At 47.3% G+C, this 3,102-nt stretch overlaps 1 protein-coding gene across 1 annotated transcript; it reads left to right on the forward strand.

Moving 5' to 3' along the window:
* Positions 1 to 943, forward strand: FOIG_16786 (uncharacterized protein; the record flags this gene model as incomplete). The annotated part of the gene is made up of 4 exons (XM_031218264.1): positions 1 to 94; positions 145 to 411; positions 461 to 679; positions 729 to 943. The coding sequence occupies 4 exons, from the start codon at positions 1 to 3 to the stop codon at positions 941 to 943; spliced, it is 795 nt and encodes a 264-aa protein (XP_031052023.1).
* Positions 944 to 3,102: the final 2,159 nt, after the last annotated feature.

Consider the following 3,102-nt stretch of genomic DNA (forward strand, 5'->3'; position numbering starts at 1 on the left):
ATGGAGACCTACTCCCTCAAGGACTGCTTTCTCCGTGTTGGATTCTACAAAGTCACCCAAAAATTGGTAGGACAAGTCTCTGAATGGAAGTCCGGTATGTTTTCAACTCTGTCAAGACAAGGCTTAGAATCTCACAGGGAGAAGACATAACGCAATTCATATGTGATGCTCTCGAAAAGCATGCCGGAACCTCTAAAAATAAAGACTCAGCAAACGACGACCATCCAACAAGCAAGCGCAGTAGGAGTGAGGGAGCCATTGACGGAACAGCCAGTCCTTTGCAGAAGAGGGCGAAAACAGTCGCCGATTCCCATACCGAAGTGCCAACCGCCGCAAATACAGGACGATGTCTTCAAGAGCATCAAACTCCAAATATCGGACCTCTAACTTCATCTCCCAGTGTCACCCAAGGTACATTCTGACTTTGGCAATCCCTTCGTATGCGCTAATTTAGATATAGATCGAGTTCTCAGGACACCTTTTTCCGGAACGTTTGTGCGTTTTATCGATGCTCAAGCAGGACTCAATATATTGAGGGCAGAACCGGATTTATGTGACCAAAGAACAATCTTAACTTTGGCTGAAAATTATTCGTGCTTAACACTCCATCCAGCGCCTGGTAGTAACCGAAACATATTTCAAGACAGGATTGCAGAGTTGGCAAAAGACGTCTCTCAAGGTATGTTCAACCCCCGAGGATTACTCGGCGTACGCTGATTGACCTACAGATTGGCCTCTCGGTGTTCCAAGAGACACAGATGTCTATCGCGTCAAGCGTGACGAAGGTCTACATCATGTGGGCACGGAATGGTGTAAAATCAAAGACAGAGCAAGACTACTTGTTTACAAAAACGGCTCAACATTTTTGACGTTCTTTTTGAATGACGAAAAGGGGGGAGGTCTCAGAGAACTTAAGGGTAGTTACCAGGTCCAACCTAAATAAGGGACATCTGTTCCAGCCTATGATAGATCTCGGCGGGTAAGTCATTTGGTCCCACATGTTTACCTTCCAGGTCTTTGTCACAGTCCGACGCCGGGCCATATATTGTTTTTGATTTTGGCCATCTCCAGGAGGTCACTACCCTTTGAGTTGGTCTCCTAGAGGTCACTGCCCTTTGAAACAGTCTCCAGAAGGTCACCGCCCTTTGAAACAGTCTCCAGGAGGTCACCGCCCTTTGAAACAGTCTCCAGAAAGTCACTGCCCTTTGTTTTGGGTTCGGCAAATCCAAAGGCAATGCGCCCTCAATCAGAATCATCCATCTTTTTTCTTCCGAACAAATTTCGTGCATCGCAATCTGAGAGACTTGAGGTATAACATACTCAAGTCCAATTGAAGTGATGTTGTACTTATATAAGTAATTGATGAATTGCGAAAAGAATTCCGGATCCACTTTACTTTTACCAAGCAGCGGACCCTGGTGGAATTCATAAGGGCGTAGTCCTTCTCCTGGGATATAAGTGAATTTATGGCCACAGAGTTCGTTAGGGTTGGAGGTTTTGTCTGGGACAGTTCGGATCAAATAGAAGAGTGATTGCGGACGGACTCCAAATGTCCCAACCGTCCCAATCAGATGGCTATCATGAGGCAATTCGAAGTGTTTATGCTTATCAACAAGCCCGAATATGTCTTGAACGTCAAATTTCTCCAACAACTGGCGTAGGGATTCGCGATGTCTTCCATGGTCTTGGTCTTGGTCTTGGTCTTTGTTTCCGTACGGGAGTTCGTTATGGCTACAGATATTAGCGACTGCGTTGTGAAAAAGTGATCGGAAACCGCACTATTTACGACCCTGTCTAAGATCGTGGATCGTAAGCGGCACCTGGAGTCCAGGGATCCAGTCGTCATTAACGCCGCATCGACGCATGACCAAAGCCATGTTTAGCCTTGAGGACTGACTTGTGGACGAGAAAACACTTTAAATGGTGCAACTCCGCAGTGTCATCAGACAAGCATGCGTTCATACAACACTGTGTTGTAGAATCTGTGCCACATCCAGCAGCTATACCATCTTAAGATGAAGAAGAGGAAATCTTGAGGGACCGCTGGGCGGAGAGGATGAGGACAAATAGGCGGGTTAGCACGTGTCATCAGGCTTAGAGTACGATATCTCCCAAGCGGCACGGGATTTCTTGCATATCAGGGCCCTGCATATCGAGGCCAGAGCCAGGTGATCAGCTTAAGCATCTGATTGATAATGTGATCATCCAGTAAGTAATTCCCTCATACCCCGCAGTGCCGGTTAATTATCGACTTGTGACGTCATGTCAGCCAATGACCGTGACGCACAACGCATCGACTACCCTACAGTACATGATAGTGCTTGCGCCTGATACCCATTGGGACACTAACAACGTCTGTGAAAGGGTGATGCAAGTCTACTAACAACACAAAAGGCGCTTTCCAAGCATGGCCACGTACGACACATCCCCTTGGTCACGTTCCGTATCACACTCAACAGGTCAGACGATTCAAACAGCATAGTGCAGACTTTTATTGGCGCTTAAACATTGTGTGTCTCAACATTGCCCCGGATGATCCCGCCAAACCCCGACCACAATGGAGAAGAAAAGCTCCTCGCTGAGGGGTTAGCCTCTTCATACAATGCGCTCACGAGATTGAATTATGAGTCACTCACTTATTCATATGTTTTGCTCCTGATGAGGGATTTTATTCCCTCCTATCTCCACTGACCAGATCAGGAAGCAGAACAGCGATGGTGGATCGTGGCGTGACTCTAAAAGCACTTTTGGCGTTTGAGATGCGTATGCGGGTCGGCACGAGCCATCGTGCGTTGAAAAGCGACCTTTGAGTGGTATGCATTCGAGTACTTTATCGCATATTCCGTGACCCTACGGAGTAGCTTGTTTGCGGAAAGCAAATTGCGTCGATTGATACATGCACGACGCAAATTCCTTCATACCCTATAGTTCCGGCTATTTATCGTCACGATGGGCCATGACCTCGGTGATAATAGAAGGCTACCCTACACTGCGCCTCCTCTTCTGGTACGTTTTCATTGCTGAGAACTTCTGCCATCACAATGGCAATCATTCGCGGCTGCTTCGAATCTCAACGATCCGGGCTCCTCACCGTTGACGTCC

Source organism: Fusarium odoratissimum, assembly GCF_000260195.1.
Source record: "Fusarium odoratissimum NRRL 54006 unplaced genomic scaffold supercont1.173, whole genome shotgun sequence".
In the NCBI taxonomy this organism is placed as follows: Eukaryota; Fungi; Ascomycota; class Sordariomycetes; order Hypocreales; family Nectriaceae; genus Fusarium; species Fusarium odoratissimum.